Source organism: Lemur catta, chromosome 19, assembly GCF_020740605.2.
Source record: "Lemur catta isolate mLemCat1 chromosome 19, mLemCat1.pri, whole genome shotgun sequence".
In the NCBI taxonomy this organism is placed as follows: Eukaryota; Metazoa; Chordata; class Mammalia; order Primates; family Lemuridae; genus Lemur; species Lemur catta.
The window spans coordinates 20,099,687-20,121,633 of record NC_059146.1 but is presented as its reverse complement, the minus strand read 5'-3'; the positions used below and the strand labels follow the sequence as shown (position 1 = coordinate 20,121,633).

The 21,947-nt window shown below is 39.5% G+C and overlaps 1 protein-coding gene across 5 annotated transcripts; it reads left to right on the top strand.

Annotated features, from left to right (window-relative positions):
- Nucleotides 1-1,225: 1,225 nt before the first annotated feature.
- On the top strand, nt 1,226-21,947 carry LOC123624630 (zinc finger protein 836-like). 5 transcript variants are annotated; one of them, XM_045532650.1, is made up of 5 exons: nt 1,226-1,276; nt 7,376-7,465; nt 14,068-14,194; nt 14,677-14,808; nt 19,313-21,947. In XM_045532650.1, the coding sequence occupies exons 2-5, from the start codon at nt 7,394-7,396 to the stop codon at nt 21,310-21,312; spliced, it is 2,331 nt and encodes a 776-aa protein (XP_045388606.1). In that variant the 5' UTR covers nt 1,226-1,276; nt 7,376-7,393; the 3' UTR covers nt 21,313-21,947. The 5 variants fall into 5 exon arrangements, with proteins under 5 accessions (XP_045388606.1, XP_045388608.1, XP_045388605.1 ...); XM_045532652.1 differs by having other exon boundaries at nt 1,253-1,391; nt 14,680-14,808; XM_045532649.1 differs by having other exon boundaries at nt 1,253-1,391.

The window sequence follows — 21,947 nt, the reverse complement described above, 5'->3', positions numbered from 1 at the left end:
TTTTATTAATACCTGTGCTTCTGACCAACTGGCTGTAAATCGAGGTTCTCATAACCCTCTCCTCACAGGTGTGATTAATTTGCTAGAGCAGCTCACAGAACTCAGGGAAATACTTATTTACATTTGCCAGTTTATTATAAAGGCTACTACAAAGGATACAGATGGAGAGATGCATAGGACAGGTATTGGGATGGGAGCAAGGAGCTTCCATGCCCTCTCTGGATGTGCCACCCTCTAGGAACCTCTACATGTTCAGCTATCCAGAAGCTCTCCAAACCGTGTCGTTTGGTTTTTTTGTTTTTTGTTTTTTTGAGACAGAGTCTTGCTCTGTTGCCTGGACTAGAGTGCCGTGGCGTCAAGCTCACAGCAACCTCAAACTCCTGGGCTCAAGTAATCCTCCTGCCTCAGCCTGCTGAATACCTGGAACTACAGGCTCGCGCCACCATGCCCGGCTCATTTTTTCTACTTTTGGTAGAGATGGGGTCTCTCTCTTGCTCAAGCTGGTCTTTAACTCTTGACCTCAAGCACTCCCACCTCAGCTTCCTAGAGTGCTAGGATTACAGGCGTGAGCCACCATGCCCCGCCCAGAATTTGTTAATCTTAAAACCTCAGATTTATACCCTTTGACCAACCCTTCCTCATTCTCTACACTCCCACCCCTGGTAACCACCCTTGTAGTCTCTGTTACTATGAGTTTGACTGTTTTAGATTGCACAAAAAGCGAGATCATGCAGTATTTGTCTTTCTGTTTCTTGCATATTTCTCTTGGCATAATGTCTTACGGGTTTCTGGATCCATTCACAGCCCCACGTAGATCCCAGTTCCCTGACCGCTGAGTAGCTTTAGCCTCGCTGGCAGGACTGCAGCCCAACAGGGTCGCAAAAATAGTTTTTGACTTAAAATGTTTCAACTTAAGAAAATATCTTAGTTTCCAGTATAAGTGGACCACAACTTTAAACTTTCACCTTCAATTTTGAAACATTAGCTTAAAATAGGCAAGAAGCAACGCTGCTCTACAGAACAGGCAATAAACACAAATATTACCAAACAAAAATCAGTAACGCGCTGGGCGAGAGGCACAAGCCCTGTCCCGGCCCTCACTCTCCGCCCCAGCCCGTAGTGGCTCCTCCCCAAGTCCGCCCTCTCGTCCCGCCCCGCCCCTTGCCGGTCGCGCCCCGCCCAGGCCCCGCCCACAATCCTCCCTGTCTTTTCCGTCCGCCCGCGGAGTTTCCTGCACACCCGGAAGCGGATCGCCGGGAAGGTCACACTGCTGCGCGTGAGTTTGCGTCTGTCTAAATTAACCCGTCGCTTCGCAGTCTTTGGTTCACCATTCCTGGAATCTGGGAATCTCTACTGACCTTAAAATATCCGCAACAGCCCCTTCACCCCAAGTAAGTCTGGGACTTGCTTCCCTTTCGGTTTGAAATCTTCCCTGCGCCCGGCTTTTCTGCCTTAGGACCGTGTAGACACCGCCATTCAGGTCGTTTTCTTGCTTAAAACCGTTACTGATCTTTCCTCCCGCCCGGTGCATGTCAAGTCCTCACCCGCTAGGAGGTTTCACGCTCTTCGCGACCCCCAAGCTTTGCCCTTCTCGGTCCTTGGACGGCAGCTCTCGCCGCCCTGCTCCAGGAGCAGCCACTTCTCCCAAGTTGTGGGATTCTGCAGACGCTCTGGCACCTGACACACCATCTCCCCACCACCTCGTGTCCTCCTCTGGTCGGGTCCCTTCTCCAGGCTTCCCCTTGACAGTCACTGCTTGCCCTGACCCTGCGTTGGGGGAGGCGACCTGACTGTTTTGTGATACCCAGTGTTCTTCCGTCCCAAACTCAACCCCACTGGAAAATGTGCTTTTCAGGGAGGTGGGCATCTTATTCCATCTCCCTTCTTCTGAATGTGAGAGGGATCAGGAGAAAGAAAGATGGAGAGTGACAGAGCAGAAATAGACAAGCTGAGGAGAAAAGGATGAGGGAGAACCGTAAATACATGGCAAAGTGGACGATGATTGAGGGACTTGCAAAAGGTCAGCAAGAGTGAGAGAAAAGAGAAGTCTCCAGGGAGATGAAATGGTGGAAAATAGGACTGGAAGCACTTGATGAGCTGTAGGAGAGGGGGCAGGAAAGTGGGAGGCACTGCAGACAGTGAGAGGAGAAGGTAAAAAGAGTTGGAGCCATGGCAGACAGGCAAGGTCGTGCTGGGATTGAAAGAGGGGAAAATGGGTGACTTGGTGAGCAGAGGAAGAAACAGCAAGGAGGAAGCATAGGAGTGCTGGGAGTGCTATAGAGTGGGGACAAAGGAGATGTAAGAAGGAAGGGGGAAACATAACAGGGAGAGCAGAGGAGGAGCAGACATAGGGGAAGAAAGAGGCAGACATATGGAGATTGAGGGCAATCAAAAAGATTGGGGAGAAAGAACGGTGAAGGTGAAATAAGTCACCAGCAAATATATGTTCCATTCCATAGTTGCTTTTTATTTAGTTGATTTTTTCCTTTGTTGTGCAGAAGCTTTTTAGTTTGATGTAGTCCCACTTGTTTGTTTTCACTTTTGTTGCCTGTGCTTTTGGTGTCATATCCAAAAGTCATTGCCAAGACCAATGTCAAGGAATTTCTTCCCTGTGTTTTCTTCTAGGAGTTTTACGGTTTGGGGTCATACATTTAAGTTTTTAATCCATTTTCAGTTGATTTTTCTATGTAGTGTGAGATAAGGGTCCAGTTTCATTCTTCTAAATGTGAATATGCAACTTTCCTAGCAGGATGTATTGATGAGACTGCCCTTCCCCATTGTATATTATGGGTGCCTTTGTCAAAGGTTAGTTGTCTGTATATGAGTATGTTTATTTCTGGGGCCTCTGTTGTATTTGATTGGTCTATGTGTGTTTTTAGCCAGCATGATACTGTTATGATATGATTGCTGTACCTTTGTAATATAGTTTGTAATCAGGAAGTGTGATGTCTCCAGCTTCTTAGGATTGCGTTGGCTATTTGGGTTTTGTTTGTTTGTTTGTTTGTTTGTTTTGTAGGTCTATATAAGTTTTAAGTTTTTTTTTCTGTTTCTGTGAAAAATGGCATTTGAGTTTCAATAGGAATTATTCTGAATCTGTAGATCGCTTTTGGTAGTACAGGCATTTTGATAATAGTTTTTAAAAATTTTTTTCTTTTTTTTAAATAAGCTCCACATACTTCATTTGTTAATAATTTTAACAATATTCTTTCAACCTGTGAACATGAGAAAGCTTTCCATTTATTTGTATGTTCTTCAGTTTCTTTCACCAGTATCTTATAGCTTTCAGTATACAGATTTTTCACTTCATTGGTTAAATCTATCCCTAAGTATTTTATTCCTTTTGATGCTGTTGTAAATAAGACTTTTTTCTTAATTTCTTTTTTCAGATATTTTGTCTTTAGTGCATAAGATCTGGGGGTTCTCTTTCTCTGTGATGTCCTCTCTGAACTCAATCCAACCAATCCCCAATTGCCTTTAAACTGGACTCCATGTTGTCCCCAGTTGCTGGCAAGTTTTCCCAGCAGGGCCAACTTTGTGGTCTCTATACTGAAGGCCCAGGGTTCTTCAGTTTGCAGTTTATGTTCATTCCTGTTGTGTTCCCAGAGGTCCAGTTTGTTCATGTATGCATGGAGGAGAGGTAGAAAAATGGGGAAAAGTGGAGGAGAGTCCTTAGAGAGCTCTGTAAAGCAAGGATGAGCTTCTAGCTGACCTCAAGGAATGGTGTGTGCATCTGTCCCAGGCTTGGTTGTGGGATCAAGGAGTGCGTGAAACTCTTAGAAGGGAATGTCTCAGGTCTGGTTTGAACACCTGGAAGTGGGTTTATGGGTAGTTGTGGAGCTGCAGGATTGTTTTGAAATGCCATAGTGCCTTAGCTCAGATTCTCTGGGACATAGATGCTGAGACTGAGATTTGCATGCAGAGGTTTAATTGGGAAACTCATAATCCCTCTTGAGGAGGACTGAAGGCAGTGGAATCAGAAAAGTTATCCTGCAATGTACAGCTGACCTTTATACAACTCAGGAGTCAGAGGTACTTACCTATCCACATATAACTTTTGACTCCCCCAAAACTCAACTACTAACAGCCTTCTGTTGACGTGAAGCCTTAGCGATAATAGTAGATTAACACATATTTTATACATTATATGTATTATATACCGTATTCTTACGATAAAATAAGTTGGAAAAAAGAAAACTTTGTTAAGAACATCATGAGGAGAGCAAATATATTTACTGTTCATTAAATGGAAGTGGATTATCATAAAGGTCTTCATCTTCATCATCTTCACATTGAGTAAGCTGAAGAAGAAGAGAGGTCTTGCTGTCTCAGGGGTGGAAGAGGTAGAAGAGATGGAGGAGGTGGAAGAGGAGGCAAGAGAGACAGATACACTGAGTGTAACTTTATCGAGATACATCATAATTTCTTCTGTCTGATTTTTTTGCTTTTTCTTTTCTCTAAAAATGTTTCTATATGGTACCAATCCTTTTTTCACCATTTGCTTTAGTTTCAGTGCCTATATCATTAAAGGGTTCATGTCATTAAGGAAGTCAAAAGCAGTCTTGGATAATGAACTCTTCTGCCAGATTGTCTAATATCAATTTGTTCAATCTTCTTCCTTCTTCACTGGTTTGGAAGCACTCATCTTCATCAAGTTGTCTTCTGTGAATTCCTATTAGCTCTAGAATTTTTCCACAATCCATATCTTGAAACCCTTCATCTCCCACTTATTTTGGCAATATCTACAATCTCTTTTATGATTTCCTTAACTGATTCTATCATAAATTTTGTTAAGTCATGCATGTCTGGACACAGTTTTCTCCAGCAGGAATGTATTGTTTTGAGCTTGATATCTTTCGTGGCTTTTTCTGTAATAATGATGGCATCTTCAATGGTGTAATCCTTCCAGCCTTTCATGATATTCTCTTTGTTAGGGTGCTCTTCCATAGCATTGACAATCCTTTCCATAGAGAACATGTCTAATGAACCTTAAGGTCCTTATGACTCCCTGATCTAGAGGCTGAATTATAGGAATGTGTTTGGAGGCAAGCAGAACATTTCGACATCTTAGATTTTAAACTCATGGAGTTCTGGGGGGGCCAAGGGCATTGTCCAACATCAAGAGAGCTTTATTTTTTTTTTCTTTCTTTTCTTCTTTTTTACTTTCTTTCTTTCTTTTCTTTTCTTTTTTTCTTTTTTTTAGATCTTTGCAATTACTTGGAATAAAAGAACTTTGAAAAGCAATCCCTTACTGGCAAGTTACTTTCTGACTTTAGACACAAGGCATCAGTGGAAACAATCCAGGACAAAGGTTTCTCATCCAGGCCTTCTTCTTCTTGTACAATCAAAAGACTGGTAGCTGGTATTTATCATTTCCCATGGCTTGGAATTTAGCAGCTTTATAGGTAAGGGCAGTCCTGATCATGAACCCATCTGTGTTTGCATAAAACAGAGTTAGCCTATCCCTTCCTGCATTAAATCCTGGTGCTTGGTCTCTTCCTTATTAATAAATGTTCTTTGTGGCATTTTTTTTTTCTTTGCCAAAATAGGGTATTTTGCCTGCGTTAAAAATCTGTTCAAACAGATATTCTTTCTTTTCAATGGTTTGTTTTTTTTTTTTTTTTAATGACATCTGAGACTTCATCTGCTGCCTCTTGGTTTGGAAAGCTGCTTCTTCCATTATCCTGACATTTTTTTAAGCCTCCTTCTAAAATTATGAAAGCATCCTTTGCTGGCATTAAATTTTCCAGCCTTAGATCTTTCACCTTCCTTTTGCTTTACGTTGTGCTAAAATGACTTCACTTTTTCTCAAATCATATAGGTATGCCCTTTTTTTTTTTTCTTGAGACTGGGTTTTGCTCTGTTGCCTAGGCTAGAGTGCAGCAGCAGCATCATAGCTCACTGCAACCTCAAACTCCTGGACTCAAGCCATCCTCCTGTCTCAGCCTCCCAAGTAGCTGGGACTATTGGCACACACTACCACACCCAACTACTTTTTTCTCTTCTTTGTTTTGTAGACAGGGTATCACTCTTGCTCAGGCTGGGCTCTTGCCTGGCTGGTATGCTTTTCTTATAGCAATTCTGTACCCACATAAAAGCTGCATTTTCAGTATGAGGTAAAAAGGGTATTTTACAGAAAACTCAAGGTTTTAGCATCTGCTGCTGTAGCTGCAGTGATGATTTCATGAATTTCCTTTTCTTTTTTTACAATGGTCCTTACACTGGATTCATTTATCTTGAAATGGTTGGTGGATGACTGCGGCTGCAGACCTCTATGTGTGGTACATATCAAGCGATTCAACCTTTTCTTATAATGTCTCTGCTTCTTGGAAGCACTTCCAGCATCAATAGTGGCACTTTGTATGGGTCTTGTGGTATTATTAAAGGTTTATGGTATTGCACTAAACACTATAAAAAATACACACGATCTACTAGAGATCAATATTTACTGTACTACCCAATTTACTGGAGAGAGAAACTGCTTATGCAGAGATGATTAGTGCCACAGGGTGTTTTAAGGATACTTGTAATACTTGAGCTCACTACAATAACAACAGGAGGTGGCTACAAAGTTATTATAGTATTGCAGTATGTACTATAGTTAATTTTATGCAGTTATGATTTAATACTGCATCTTTACATTTGTTTATGTTTCTCTCAAGTGCAAATGGTGCCGTGTATGGTCTGTAAGTGTTCACATGAGTTTTTTGGATATACTTTATGATAGTAAATGTTAAAACATACTAGTATCTACATATATTTTATGCATTCATAACATACCTAACTTTTTCTTAATTAGGCTACGTGGTTCATCTGTGAGTTTTTTCAAATTGACATAAATCTCCAAAAAATTTTCCAATATATTTTTTTTAAAAATCTGCATATAAGTGGCTCTGCACACTTCAAACTTGTGTTGTTCAAGGGTCAGCTGTAATTAGAACCAAGGCCTAAGCTGAGCCCATAGGGAGGTTGGGCAGCTGGAGGATGGGCATGTTGTTCCTGAGGGGGTGGATCCCAGAGATGCCCTGCAGCAACCACTCCACATGGTGACTTCTGTGAGGTCTTTTGAGAGTGCAAGAATCATAATGCGACCCATAGAAGAATTATGGGGAAAATTCCAGCCCAGCTCCCCACAGCTGCAGTGTGGGGAGCTTCACCAGAAGGGGAGTGAGATCTGATAAAAGGGATCAAAAATTCTTGTTGCTCTTTCCTGTAGGAGTTTATTGTCCTTTTGTAACCCCCACCCCACCCAACTCCCCATACAGTGGGCAGCAGAAGCCATCTTTCCACAGGGTGAGGTCTTCCCTGGGTATGTGGCTGCAGCACAGAAAAGAGTGTGTTATTTCTAAGCATTAAACAACATATTTCCAACTTGCAGATTGACTTCTAAAGACTCATGTTACGTGAGGAAGAAGCCCAGAAGAGCAGGAAGAGGAAAGGAAAGGAGTCAGGAATGGCTCTTACTCAGGTAAAGTGAGATTCTCAATGTATTGTTCTGAGTCTCCCTCCTTTCTGAAATGCCGGGCACTGGGATTGCTGATCTTCTCTGACTCTGAAGCGTCCTGCCTGACGTGTTTGCTCGCACTCACCCATGCCTTGCCTCAGTCCCTCTCATCTCCACTTACATTCCGTCTCACTGTGACCCAGTGACATGACCTTGTGAAGAGGCTCTACTGGGCATGGTCCTGAGAAGGGCTTCACACCCAGATGTAAATGAGGGGGGGTAATCTCGTGTGATGTTATTAGGAGAGGGAACCTTTGCAGCTGGGGGTTATGGGAGAATCTTGCCAGATCTAGCAAAGTAGGGAATGCCCCATTCTAGAAGAAGCAATCACTCTTCAGTTGCCCAGCCTGGAGGAATCCAGGTTCCCCTTCCCTGTGGCATCCTCTGCCACCCCTCATGTCTCAGTGGGGAGCTACTGTTGTCAGTTCTGTGGCAAGAGTCAGTGCAAGGTGTCAAGATGTGTTTACATGTCATTATGAGATTCTTCAGTGAGTGTTCTGCTGTGATACTTTATTTTGCAAATTTTTGGAAGTTTGCACCTTTTCATGTTAATAAACATGTATAGCTTTTTTGCATTCTCTTTGGAGCAATCTCTGAATGAAGACATGCGGGCCTTTACAATTTTTTAGTGTTATAAAGAATGTCAGCAGTGGCTGCTTCTGTCCACGCTGTCTTCACTACAGGTGTCTGAGTATTCATCCAGGTTAGACAGTTGAAAGAGTGATTGCTTTTTTTAGGATGGTATACCTATAACAAAATGCTATACCTATAGCAAAAGTAAATGTCTTTCTTTGGAAGGCTTGGCTCACTGCATGATGATAAAATACTGTGTTTCCTTTAGATCTAATGTTTTCTTGTTTAAATTTTCTTTACATGTCTTTTTAATTTGGATTTTTGTGTGTATGTTACTGTATAATACTTGATTAATTTTAAAGTTCCAGATCATATATATATATATATGAGATGACACAGTCAGATTTTTATTGAAATCTTACATATTTATTTTACATTTGAATGGCTCTGAATTTTTACAGTTCCAGTGGTCATTATGTCACCACATCTTCCAATAAGAATTAGCGTTGTCAGTCTTTGATCGTGTCTTTGTTGCGTCTTTCAGTAAAGTTTGTTGGTTTACAGTTCAGTAACGTCAGGTATATTCACATTATTGTGCAACAGATCTCTAGTACTTTTTCATCTTGCAAAATGAAATTCTATACTCACTAAGAACTAATTCCCTCTCCTCTCCACAGCCTTTGCCAACCATCTTTCTAAGTTGTTTGTATGATTTTGACTACTACAGATATTTATATAAGTGGAATCACAGTGTGTTTTTTTATTTAAAAAATCTATTATTATTATTTTAATATAGAGATGGGGTCTCACTCTTGCTCAGGCTGGTCTTGAACTCCAGGCACAAGCAATCCTCCCGCCTCAGCTTCCCAGAGTGCTAGAATTACAGGCGCGAGCCACCATGCCCAGTCTATCACACAGTGCTTGTTTTTTTTTATTGTTTTTGTGACTGGCTTATTCCCCTTCGCATAGTGTCCATGAGATTCATCCATATTGTAGCATGTGATGGGATTTTCTTCTTTTTAAAGGCTGAATAATGTCTTTCATATGTATATATGACATTTTATTTATCTCTCCATCTGTGGATGGTCATTTTGGTTGCTTCCTTTTCTTGGCTTTTGTGAATAATGCTGCAATGAACATAGGTTTGCAAATATCTCTTCAAAATCCTGCTTTCAGTTCTTTCAGATGTATACCCAGAAGAGTGACTGCAGGATTATCTGATAATTCTTTTAATATTTTAGGAACTTCCATCCTGTTTTCTATAATAGGTGTGCCATTTTGCATTCCCACCAACAGTGCATACGTTGTAGTGGGCCATTGAAGTCTCCTGCTGTTATTGTGCTATTGCCTATTTTTCCCTTCAGTTCTGTTAATTTTGTCTTATATAGTGGGGGACTCTAATATTAGGTCCATGCATACTTATAAGTTTTTAATCTTACTGGTGAATTGACTGTTTATCATTATATAATATCTTTCTTTGTCTCTTGTAACGTTTTTGTCTTAAAGTTATTTTGTCTGATATAAGGTAGCTACTGTTGTTCTGTATAGGTTCCCATTTGCATGGAATCTCTTTGTTTCCCCTTCTTTCACTTGTAGCTTATGTGTGTCCTTAGGTCTAAAGCGAAACTCGCCTGGACGTTGTGGCTCATGCCTGTAATCCTAGCACTCTGGGAGGCCAAGGCCAGAGGATTGCTTGAGGTCAGGAGTTGGAGACCAGCATGAGCAAGAGTGAGACCTGGTCCCTACAAAAAAATAGAAAAATTAGCTGGGCGTGGTGTGGCACATGCCTGTAGTCCCAGCTACTCGGGAAGCTGAGGTGGGAGGATACCTTGAGCCCAGGAGTTTGAGGTTGCAGTGAGCTGTGATGACACCACTGCACTCTAGCCAAGGTGACCGAGTGAGATTCTGTCTCTAAATGAATGAATCAATCAATCAATAAGTAAATAAATGTGAGACTCTTGGTGACAAGATATAGTTAGATCTTGTTTATTTATCTGGGAAAGTCTTCATTTCTTCTTTTTTGAAGGAATGTTTTGCTGGATATAGTATTTTTAATTGCTTGTTTTTTCTTTTAGCCCTTTGAATATATCATCCTACCTTTTCCCTGCACGGTTTCTGCGGAGAAATATCCTGATAATCTCATAGGAGCTCCTTTTTCCACAACAGGTCACTATTCTCTTGCTTCTATCAAAGTTCTTTCTTTTTCTCTGACTTTTGAAAATTTGATTTGATATTGATGGTTAGTGATTAAATGTCTCAGTGTAGATCTCTTAAGTTTGTCTAGTTGGGTTTATTTGGGCTCCTTGAGTTTGTATGTTCATTTCTCTCCTCAGATTTGGGACACTTCTGGCTACTATTTCTGCACATAGTCTCTCTGTCCCTTTCTCTCTCTGCCTTCTGGGACTCCCAGAACATATAAGTTTTCGACACTTGAAGGTTTCCCGTAAGCCCCTTAGGCTCTCTTTATTTTTCTTTATTTTACATAGTTTTTGCTCCTCTGCCTTGTTGAAAGTCCTGTTGAGTATGCTGATTGTTTATTTTGTCTGAACAAGTCTGCTGTTGAACTCATCTAGTGAATTTTCAACTCAGTTAATGTATTTTTAGCTCCATAATTTTTCTTTGATTCTTCTTCATAGCTTCTGTCTCTTTGTTGATATTCTCCTTTTCATGTATACTTCATACATAGTTTTCCTGATTTCTTGAATTTGTCTATGTGTGCTATCTTTTAACTCATTGAACACCCTTATGTCTGTTATTTTGAATTCTTTGGTAATTCATATGCAGTTGGCCCTCTGTATCCATGAGTTCTGCATCTGCAGATTCAACCAAATGCAGATTGAAAATGGTCGGAAATAAAAACTGGATAGTAGCATCTGTACTGAATATATGCAATTCTTTTTTCTTACCATTATTTCCTAAATAATACAGTATAAATGATTTACATAGCATTTACATTGTATTAAATATTATTATAAGTAATCTAGAAATTATTTAAAGCATATAGGATGATATGTTTAGGTTATAAACAAATACTGTACCTTTTTATATAAGGGACTTGAGTATCCACAGATTTTGGTATCCACAGTGGGCCTAGAACCAGTCCCCTACAGATACTCAGGGACAAATGTATCGTTTTTTCTTTAAAGTAGGTTTGTAGAGATTAAAATTTTTTTTTTTTTTTTGAATGGACCATGTTTCCCTGTCTCTTTGTATGTCTTATTATCTTCTTTTGGAACTTTTTCAAAAATCAGCTATCTCCCCTAGTTTTTGGTTGCTGGCTTTGTTCAGGGGGGACACTCTTCAATCAACTGGACTCGAAATTTTAGAGACCTCAAACATTTTCTGGCTGAGGATGTATTTTCTCTGGGCTTTTTGCTTATAATCTCCCAATTGAAGAGGTTTGCTCATTTCTACCTGTTGTCTCTCTGCGTTATTGTGGACAGAGATGCTGCAGTAAGCTGTGGTACTACATCTCCACCTAGTGCCTGTCTGTATTACTACAGACACTGATTTATGTCAATCATATTTTTTCTCAGTAGCCCCTAACCTTTCATCCTGCTCCTTTCAGTGCTTATATTCAGGAAAGAAAGAAACCAGTCCCTCAGACAGTCCTCTGAAAAGTCGTGATGTTGGACAGAGGTTCCACTCCTTTTCCTCTCCCAGGAGATGTTGGGAGTTGCAGGTTTCTTCTCTGTCACACCACTGCAAGCCAGGAGCAGGGTATTTGTCAAGTGGATGGGTCAGATTTTCTTGCAGAGCTTTCATACTCTTCACTTTGCATTTGTTTGAGGTACAAGAACCTCATAACTGCTTTCTGGATTTCTCACAAAGGCAATTGGGCCCTGAATTGTTGTTAAATCCATTTCATCATTGTGAATGGAGAGTTTGGGGCTTCCTATTCCTCTGTCTCGCTGACATCACTCCTTCAGTATAGTTTTATAATTTGTTCACATACTTCTGGAAATGTTTTGTAATCAGGTACCATGATACATTTCTTAATAAAAATTTAGGATTTTTTTTGTGTGTATTATTTTTTAATTAGTACTCCTAGAGTAGGAAGATCATTGTTAGTATTTTATTATTAGTTTGTATACTCAAATAACATTCTTTTTCTGGGTTGCAGTCATGTCACCCATAAATTTTAATGGTCTAGTTCTTCCACTCTATCCCCCCATTTGCACCCCCACCTTTTCCCTGTTTTGCTGGTTCCCGTTCAGTCATTTTGTTAACGAACCCACAAGGGGGTGGTTCAGTGTTGCCCACCGCAAAGAAAGCCAATTACTGAGATAGTGAGGATTGTCAGGAGGAAAGGATTTATTTCCATGGACGCATCAACAGGGAGGGCGAGGCTATGAATTGCCTCAAATCTGCCTCCCTGACCAACAGGGTCAGGGGTTTTTCTGCATGTGAAATGAATAATGCATGAAGGGTGTGAGCATCATTGTATGTTTAGGGTGGAGTGCAAGGCACGCAAGTGCAGTGAGAAATCATGCTAGTACATATGGCCCATGATCAAAAAATGGTAGATAAGTCCCCTCACAGGGCAGAGATTTTAGTATTATAATGAATAATATTGGTCCTTCCTTCAGCTTCATGCACAGACTCAGTGGGTCTTCTGCATGGTCTGTGGTGGCATATTGCTTATCAATTGTATTTTGGAAGCACATAACTTGTTTGATTTTACAGGTTTACAGCTGGAAAGCAATTTGCCTCAGGGCAAAACACACCTTTGAGTTTTTGATTTAGATTATAGTTAGATGCAACTCAAACAACAGACTTTTGAATTGGTAGTAGAACAAGTCAAGACTTTGGGGTCTATTGGGATGGAATGACTGTATTTTGTATGTGAGAAATACATTAACTTTGAGGGCCAGGGGTAGAATGCTGTGGTTCAAATTTTTTTCTCCTCCAAAATTCATGTTGAAACTTAATCCCCACTGCAACAGCATTACAAGGTGTGGCCTCTAGGAGGAGATTGAGTCATGATGGCTCCACCCTTATCAATGGAATCAGGTGCTTTTATATAAGGGCTTGACCTAGGACGTTCACTGCTTTTTACTCCTTGCATCCACCACATGGGGACACAGCATTCCTCCCCTCCGGAGGATGCAGCAACAAGATACCATCCTGGAAAAAGGGAGCAGCCCTCACCAGTTACCAGTCCTAATGGCACCTTGATCTTGGACTTCCCAGCCAGCAGAATTGTGAGAAATAAGTTTGTATTGTTCATAAATTACCCAGTCTGTCCTACTGTGCTATAGCAGCACAGAGAGACTATAATAAAACATACTGTAGCCATTATTTAACTGTTTGATTCTTTCGGTTCAACTCTAATTCCCAGACACCTGGGTTCAGGTGTTTACTCTGCCATTTTCAGGTTGTTGATCTGAGGTGAGTTTCTTAGAGTATCTGTGACACAGTTGTTTCCTAGTAAGATGGGAATAGATCTTTCTTTTATGGGCTATTTTTCTGTTATTTGAGTTAGTACATGTAAAACATTTGGAATAATGCCTAGCTCATGGGAAATGTTCCAAAACTTCAGTCATTGCTATTGCTATGATTAGCATGGTTTTTAGACTATGAATTTTCTTTAAAGTTGCTATGGACTTTGTCCTGTCTGAAGATGCCACTTGTCTTCTCTTGAAGTCCCCACTCAAGCTCTAGCTCTTCTAGATACTGAGTATCACTTGGTATGTTGGACATAATATCCAACATTTTTATAGAAATAACCCTGTGATTTCTCATTTGTATATTTATTGTATTGTCCACAAAAATGAGAAATCCACACTGATTTACAGGATATCATAATCTCCTATTGAATTTATAACAAACCAAAATTAGGGACACATAACTTTCTCACAAATGCCTTACATTAATATGTCAAAACATACACTTCAATCAAGTAGATCCTTACAGTTCTCTTCTCTTATCATTTTGTGTGAAGATAAGAACTCTTCCCCATAACCACTTATTGAAATGTGTTTTCATTTCAGGGACCTTTGACATTCAAGGATGTGGCCATAGACTTCTCTCAGGAGGAGTGGACATGCCTGGACCCTGCTCAGAGAGCTTTGTACAGGGATGTGATGTTGGAGAATTATAGGAACCTGGTCTCCCTGGGTGAGGATAATTTCCCTCTAGGAATTGGGATCTGTCCTTGTGTATTTTTGTATTTTCCCTGTGTATTTTTATGCCTCTTGGAGCCCCTGTATTGTTTCACTTAGATTGAAAAAGCTCTGTTGATTCAAAAATGAAAAGCTTCACAATGTGGCTTCTGGCCTTTAACTGTCTTTTTTCTGTAGATATCCTGCCCCCTTCATTGTACAGCAGTGGTTCCAGAGCTGTAGTATGCATAAAACCTTATGGCAGACTTTTAAAATATCCAATTTCCTATTTTCTGCCTCTGTGCTTTTGATTCAGTAGTTCTTGGAAGGGAGTTAGATACCTGCATGTTACAGTGTTGCCTAAACATTCAGAAAGAGCCAATCAGTGGATGAGTTTGTGAAGTATTTTTCTGATCCATCTATAATGTCTTCTTTCTCTGTAAACATAGGGCTGGGCTTCTGGAAATGTCACAGCACATCTTCCTTTCTTTTTATAAGCAGGAATCTCTCTTCCTGACCTGACTATTATCTCTATATTGGAGCAAGGGAAAGAGCCATGGACTGTGGAGAGCCAAGTGAAAATAGCGAGAAACCCACATAGAGGGAAATGGATCAAAAGTGTGAATACAGGTAAGAGCCCAGATGAGCACAGTGGAAGCCACGTCATTAAGCAGTGTTTGGGAAACTCTCTGCAAGTGGGAGAGTTCTATGGGAAAACAAAAGATTTCCTGTGAGCCCTGAAAAGAAATTCTTCTTCCTTACTTATCACTCTGTTCTTTAGACATTGTAGAAGTTTATCCTTCCCCCCCCCCCAGTGGTGCTGCAGCTCAGAGACAAAGGCAAAGTGTTTGTCATGATGGACAACATCTTGACATCTGGCTTCTGTGAGCTCTTTACTTCCCTGATTCTGTGAAGCACAGGGAGGGCTGTTTCCAAGGGGTCTCTTTCCCCCGTGGTCTCTCCTTTTGTAATTGATTCCATCTGTTGTTCAGTTCTCCATCCATATAGGTCAGAACTGTGGCCTCCTCATCCTGATGCCTTGACCTATCCCGTTTCCATTCCCATTTCCTGTACTTGGAAAACCTAATCAGGAGATGAGAAAACATTGCCTACTTCCGTTGTATGTGCAGCCTAAAAATTGCATGAAGCTGTCTCAAGCTCTCTCTGCCTGTTCAGGTCCCTCAGCCATTTTTTTAGTTCCACTTTTGCCACTCTTCTCAGGTCAGTGACAGGGGAGTGGGTTGAGTTGTCTCAGATTGTTACTCAGAGGAACTGTAAAGATAATCAACACAAAGGTCCTCTCTTTGATTCGCAGTATGACAAGGGGAGCCTTTCAGGTTCTTAGCTTAGGGTCTGTGGGCAGAGCACAGAGTCTTATCTCAAGATCCCTAAAAATCTGATACTTGTATTTGGATTTTTCTCCCTCCCAGTGTTCTGTCTACTTCAAGAATGCAGAAAAACCGTGACTCTTCTGATTTTGTATTCTCTTTTAAGTTTGCTTGATTTCACCTCTGAAACTTGCTTTTGATAACCACATTCCTAGAGTCTGACATGCCATCCTTTTTTTCTGTTGTGATAACCCACGTTTAGGTTATGGACAACATCTTGTGCACTATTCCATGGAGTGGGCTTACTGGTTAACAGAAAATTCTTGAAGGATAACACTTTGACCAATATCTTTCAATGTCATTCTGCTACATACAGACCTGCCCATTAAAGTCACTGAATAGAGTGGTAAGCTTGTCCCCTGATACTCAGAAAGTTATAAGATCTTGGTTTTTGAGTAGTGTCAGAAAAGCATCCCGCAGGGGCACTGTGACAGTGTTGATCACATATACTAATACTAAGGTCATCCTTTTTGAGCCAGCAATAAATGATGTAGGAATTTCTCCTAAGGAGAACATTGTCAAAGTTCACAACTTCATCTCTATTAGGCTGTTGACTAAACCATTGTTCATGCAACATTTCTTTTCCCCAATATGTTCCATTGTTCACTCTCCTACAATGAATGTGAATTTGATGCATCTTATTGAAGGAGCTCATGAAGTTGAATAAGGCCTATGTTTTTTGTTGTTTGCTTTTTTTAAGAGACGGGGTCTTGCTGTCACCCAGGTTGTGGTGCAGTGCTGCAGTCATAGCTCACTGCAGCCCAAACTCATGGGCTCAAGTGGTCCCCCTGCCTCAGCCTCCTGAGTAGCTGGGACTATATGTGTGTGCCACCATGCCTGACTAATTTTTCGTACTTTTTTTATAGAGATAGGGTTTTGCTATGTTGCCCAGGCTGGTCTTGAACTCCTGGTCTCAAACAGTCCTGCCTTGGCCTCCCAAAGTGTTGGTGTTATAGGCATGAGCTACCGTACTCAGCCTAAATTAGTTCTATGTTTTTTAAGTCCACCATAATTTAAGCTATTGCTACTTTCATCTTGTATATTTCCATGTATTATAAATGAATTTTATTTTTATTCATTTAATTATCACTTCCATATTTCTGAGGATACTCACTGTTCTTTGTTTTATGTTGCTATATGTGGTAGGGTTGTATTGGGGAATGCATATTGTTTTATATATATTTTACAAGTTTTTCTTCTTTGCTATAGATGGTAGGCTCAGCAACATTTTCCCTAAAACTTACACATACTCCGTTATATTTTGGTAAGATAGTTGTAGTTATTCCTTTTACTTCTGATTCATCTCACTTAATTCTTACTATTACAGTATACACTTGTCAATTAAATTTATTACAGTTTTAAATTAGAATTATTTGATATCTTGAGAATATATATATTTTAATTAAGTTACTCTCTTAATTGCAGAGATACTATTAACTTGACTGTACTTTGCTATGTAAGATACATTGCTTTTCTACAGCATGTTTCAATTTTCTAAATATAATTTGTTGGGTTTTATTTAAATTTCACTGTTCTTTTTTTTCCTGTAACAAATGCTGTATTGTAATAATTATTCATCTGTCTAGATTCATCATGCCCATCTTAGTATACTAAATTAATATTTAAATATCTCATTTTACATTTAACCCATTTCTTTCATTTCAAGGGCTTCTCCACTGGTTTATAAAACCAGTATTGTCTGCTTTTTATATATGGCCTCTTTATGTTGAGGTTGTTTCATTCTATTCCCAGTTTGCTGAGTGATTTTGTCATGAAAGGGTATTGATTTTCTTTTCAAATGTTTTTTCCTTCATTCTGTTAATCTGGAGCATTGCATTCACTGTCTCATGTTGCAGCATCTTTGCATTCCAGGAATAAGTCCCACATGGTCATGGGGTACAGTTCTTTTCATGCGTTGTTGAGTTTTGATTGCTAATATTTGGTTGAGGATTTTTGTTTTTTTGTTTTTTTTTTTTTTTTGAGACAGAGTCTCACTTTGTTACCCGGGCTAGAGTGAGTGCCGTGGCATCAGCCTAGCTCACAGCAACCTCAAACTCCTGGGCTTAAGCGATCCTACTGCCTCAGCCTCCTGAGTAGCTGGGACTACAGGCATGAGCCACCATGCCCGGCTAATTTTTTTTGTATATATATTTTTAGTTGGCCAGATAATTTCTTTCTATTTTTAGTAGAGACGAGGTCTCACTCTTGCTCAGGCTGGTCTCGAACTCCTGACCTCGAGCGATCCACCTGCCTCGGCCTCCCAGAGCTAGGATTACAGGCGTGAGCCACCGCGCCCGGCCTGGTTGAGGATTTTTGTGTCAGCATTCATGAGAGATATTACTCTGTGGTTTTCTTTATTTGTAATGTCATTGTCTGGCTTTGGTATGAGGGTGATGCTGGCTTTTGGGTTGTAATTCTTTTTTTTTTTTTGGTGGCTGTTCACTTTTATTTATAAGTGGATCAAGGGCAGCCATGTAATACAAAACTTGATTTTAGAAAAGTATTGAAAACATTAATTCATAGAAAAGTATTGAAAACATAATAGCAATTTATGTACAACTGCTATTCCAAATGATAATTCAGTAAGATGATAATTTACTGTTTATTATTTAAAGGCTATCTCAGCCATCTCATAAGGAATCATGTTTTTAATTTACAAGCCCAAATATCAAAATTGTTCCCAGTTAAAATAAATTTCTAAAGTCTCTTTTAGAAAGAGATGAAATTTTTCTTTAGGGCAGTAGTTTTCAAACGAGTGTGCATCAGCATCCTTTGGAGGGTTTGTGAAAACACAAATTTCTGGGCCTTACTTTAAGAGTTTTTGGTTCAGTAGGTCTGGGGCAGGGCCCAAGAATTTCTGATGCTGAGCCCAGAAATCACATTATGAGAACCAGTGCTTTAGGGGAAATTTATAGAGATTTATGCAGGAGAGCTTTTCCCCTACTCTTTTTTTTTTTTAATTTCAAAATATTAAGGGGGTACAAATGTTTTAGTTTACATGAATTGTTTTTGTAATGCTTAAGTCCTGGCTATAGGTGTGCCTGTCTCCCAGACAGTGTTCATAGTACCTATTAGGTTGCTTTATTCCCCTCTCCTCTTCTCCCAACCCCTGGTTGCTTTCCACTGAGTTTTACTTCCCTCTGTGCACATGTGTGATCATCGGTTAGTTCCAATTTAATAGTGAGCACATGTGATGTTTGTTTTTCCATTCTCGAGTTACTTCACTTAGGTGAATGGGCTCCAGTTCCATCCAGATTGTTGCAAAAGGTATTAATTCTAAATTGCCATTTACTGGATTATTCATTAGATGAGTTTGTTGTGGTTGTTTACCATTACAGTATATCGTGCTGTGGTTTGGCATTTATTTATTCACAATAAATGTAAAGTAAATATATGTAATTTTTTTCCTTCAATTATGAGAGAGCCATATGTTTACTGCCAGTTGGTGTACTTTGGGGTCATGGTGGAAAACAAGTTCTTTTAGTGCTAACATATGTTTGCACAACATGCATGTTTTGGTGATCGGGTGTTTAAAACTGGGCTTCCCTAACATTGATTTAAATTACATATAATCATCCTTTCTTTACTAAAGAATTCTGTTCCTTCTGTGTTCCTAAAAATCATGGTGGAAAAGTTTCATAGCTATTTAGTATAAATATTACTTTTGGTGTAGAATGTTTTCAATATGAAATATTTATTTCCCAATTGTAATTAATAGGAAACCCATGTTTTATTATATCTTGTAGATATCTCTCCTAAATGTGTGATCAAGGAATTACTACCAATAGAGAACAGTAATACAGGAAAAAAATTCCAAACAGTAATGTTGGAAAGACATGAAAGCCATGACATAGAAGATTTTTACTTTAGGGAAATGCAGAAAAATACACAAGAGTTTGATTTTCATTGCAGAGATGGTGAAAGAAATTATAAAGGAGTGCTAATGACCCATAAAAAAAGTCTCACTGGTAAAAGAGATGGACATGATCCAGGACATGCAGAAAATAAGCTTGTTCAAAATCAGCTTAGATTAAGCTTTCAGTCACATCTGGCTGAACTGCAGAAATTCCAAACTAAAGGGAAAATTTATGAACGTAATCAAATTGAGAAGACAATTAACAGTGATTCTTCAGTTTCACCACTTCAAGGAGTTCTTCCTAGTGTCCAAATCAACATTTCCAGTAAAGATGGGAATGATTTTATGCATCCTTCATTTCTCACACAAAACCAGAAAACACATATTAGGGGAAAACCTTACAAATGTAACGAGTGTGGCAAAGCCTTTCATCAGAACTCACTACTCACAACACATCAGATAATCCATACAGGAAAGAAACCATATAAATGTGATGTATGTGGCAAGGTCTTCAGTCAAACTTCATATCTTGCAAAGCACCGGAGAATTCATACTGGAGAGAAACCATACAGATGTAATGAATGTGGCAAGGTCTTCAGTCAAACTTCACATCTTGCGAAGCACCGGAGAATTCATACTGGAGAGAAACCTTACAAATGTAATGAGTGTGGCAAAGCCTTTAATCTGGTGTCAGTACTCACTAGACATCAGATAATTCATACCGGAGAGAAACGTTACCATTGTAATGAATGTGGCAAGGTCTTTAGTCAGAACTCATCCCTAGCACGTCATCAGGGAATTCATACTGGAGAGAAACCTTACAAATGCAATGAGTGTGGCAAAGCCTTTAATCTGATGTCATTACTCACTAGACATCAGATAATTCATACCGGAGAGAAACGTTACTGTTGTAATGAATGTGGCAAGGTCTTCAGTCAGAACTCATCCCTAGCACGTCATCAGGGAATTCATACTAGAGAGAAACCTTACAAATGCAATGAGTGTGGCAAAGCTTTTAATTTGTCTTCACTCCTCACTAGACATCAGATAATCCATGTCAGAGAGAAACCATATAAATGTGATGTATGTGGCAAAGTGTTCAGTGAAACTTCACGCCTTAAAAGACATCTGAGAATTCATACTGGGGATAAACCTTACAAATGTAATGAATGTGGCAAGGTCTTCAGTTACTATACATGCCTAGCACGTCATGTGAGAATTCATACTGGAGAGAAACCTTACAAATGTAATGAGTGTGGTAAAACTTTTATCCAAAGGTCAAACCTGGTGTACCATCAGAGGAATCATACTGGGGAGAAACCTTACAAATGTAATGAATGTGGCAAGGTCTTCAGTTACAGTGCAAACCTTTCAATTCATAGAAGAATTCATACTGGAGAGAAACCTTTCAAATGTAATGAATGTGGCAGGGTCTTCAGTTACTACTCATGCCTAGCACGTCATCGGAGAATTCATACTGGAGAGAAACCTTACAAATGTAATGAGTGTGGCAAAGCCTTTAGAGTGCGTTCAGTCCTTGTTAATCATCAGGGAATGCATATTGGAGAGAAACCTTATAAATGTAATGAATGTGGTAAAACTTTTATCCGAAGGTCAAAGCTGGTGTACCATCAGAGGAATCATACTGGAGAGAAGCCATACAAATGTACTGAATGTGGAAAGGCCTTTGGACAGTGGTCCTACCTCAATATACATAAAAGAATTCATTCTGGAGAGAAACCTTATAAATGTAACGAGTGTGGCAAATCCTTTATTAGCCGCTCAGCCCTCACTAAACATCAGATAAAACATACTAGAGAGAAGCTTCCAAATACACCTAATGTGACAAGGCCTTTAGACATTGTCCTAACTTCTGGGTTCACCAAATAATTCAAATTTAATATACAGCAAATATAGCTTAGTGTTCACTACTTACTAAACATAAGAATATGTATCTTGGAAAGAAACTACAGGAATGTATATGTAGCAAGAATTCTACCTGAAGGCCAAAACTTGTAAATCTACAGAGAATTCAGAGTTTTACAGATGAAATTGAATGTGGCAAAGCTATTAGTTGTGTTCAATCATTACTTGACATAAGGGAGTTCATACTGAAGAGAAATCATAAATGTGGCGGAGGCTGTCCCCAGGCATCACAACTCAGTAGACATCAGAATATACAACTTTGAGAGAAACCACACAAATGTAATGTGCATGCTAAGGGTCTTAACCAAAGATCAAAACTGAAACATCAGAGTATTTATATTGGAGAGAAACCTTACAAATGTAATGAATATGGTAAAAAGCAATTCTCACAACAGATTACATATCAGAGAAGTTATACTGGAAATAACTAAGTCTGTTTTGCCAAGGTTGACTTGAAACATTACATACTGCAGAATAACTATTAATACAAGTCAAAATATGTTAAAACTCATGATATTATCTAAATCAGAGGAGCAAGAGCATGTATGGAAATGACCGGTTATCTTGTTTATATTAATAAAATACAGTATTCAATTTGA